General features: G+C 39.3%; 1 protein-coding gene across 4 annotated transcripts in view; it reads right to left on the minus strand.

The window, feature by feature from the left end:
- Window positions 1-1,403, minus strand: part of Jakmip2 (janus kinase and microtubule interacting protein 2) — a 140,129-nt gene that overhangs the window by 54,862 nt on the left and 83,864 nt on the right. For all 4 annotated transcript variants that reach the window (XM_055622776.1, XM_055622774.1, XM_055622777.1 and 1 more), the window contains exon 2: window positions 501-776. In XM_055622776.1, coding sequence (XP_055478751.1) covers window positions 501-629 — 129 coding nt within the window. In that variant the 5' untranslated portion in view covers window positions 630-776. The remainder of the gene's footprint in view (window positions 1-500; window positions 777-1,403) is intronic.

Below are 1,403 nucleotides of genomic sequence, written 5' to 3' on the forward strand. Positions count from 1 at the left end.
TATCTATCTATCTATCTATCTATCTATCTATCTATCTATCTATCTATCTATCTATCTATCTATCTTTCTTTCTTTCTTTCTTTTTTCTTTCTTTCTATCTTTCTTTCTATCTATCTATCTTTCTTTTTTCTTTCTATCTGATCTATCGATTATTTATCTATGTATCATAAACTTCACATTGGAATTTATTAATCAAAGGCCAGACTTAACTGAAACAGGAAGAAACAGCCTCCGACTGATTCCAAACTCATTCATTACTTTCATTGGAAATAGGTTTGAAATAGATTTAAATTTTTACAGTAATCAAAAAGGATGCCAATACACTGAAACAAGATATTTGTTAGTGTGTGATCAAGAACATTTTCGTAGTAACAGTTATCTAAATGATGCAACTTTATGTTGATATGCTTGTCTCTGGGTCGCAGGAGTCAAAGGTATTGCTGAATTTGCTGCATGTGGTGACATCTGCTGCTGGCTGAGGCCAGGCAGCTCCTACTCACCTTGGATTTCTCTTGATGGAGTTCTATCTGAATATCGGTGAGTTTGGTCCTGAGGTCTTCGTTGGCAGCTTGAAGGGCAACAGCAAGGGCCTCGGGCTTCTCGCCCTTATTTCGCCCTTTTTTGGACATTGTTCCTTTCTAAGTGGAGTCTTTTGGATTTTAATCCTCTCAGACAGGTACTGCCATGTTACTGTTTTGTTTCCTGGAGGGAGATGTTTCGGCCACTACTGCATGGTGTTCCTTGCTAAGGTCTTCTCAAACGCTGTCCCGGAAGCCCTAGGAAGAGACAGAGACAGCGGTGACTGTTTGGTGAAGACGTGAGTTTGTGTCATTCCATCCACTTCTAGGCAATGGCCTGCAAGTCCCCTCTCCTGAGGCTCTCCTGTCTCCAGAACCAACATTATTCTACATTCTGTATCTGACTTCCAGTGACATTTCCAATGACATGCATGTCTGCTTAGAACCCTTTACCCGAAGCGTATGTCTTTCATAATGCTGTGTGCCCTTTATGGGAGCACCAATCCATTCTTCTGTCTTTTCTTCATGCCACTCATGGATACTCTGGTCCTGAAAGTCACTAGAGGAAGGCACACATATGCAGACATCCTAGTATTCATACCTCAAAAGTAAGAAAATAATATATATGTAGCTGGACATTATTCAATGGTTACGATGTGAGCAGTGGGGAGTAAGTAACCAAGTAGATTAGTTTGAGTCACTCATTCAGTCATTATATTGTTACGGTTACTTTTAAATGCCTTTGTTAGTACAGTATGTTTTAAGTCGTAGTTCCATGACAGGAAAATCAGTCACCCCTCCATCTTCCTACTATCTATTTTTCACCTATCTGCCTAACATCTATCTATCTATCTATCTATCTATCTATCTATCTATCTATCTATC

This window comes from Psammomys obesus, unplaced genomic scaffold (genome assembly GCF_907164565.1).
Source record: "Psammomys obesus unplaced genomic scaffold, mPsaObe1.curated_primary_1811, whole genome shotgun sequence".
NCBI lineage: Eukaryota > Metazoa > Chordata > Mammalia > Rodentia > Muridae > Psammomys > Psammomys obesus.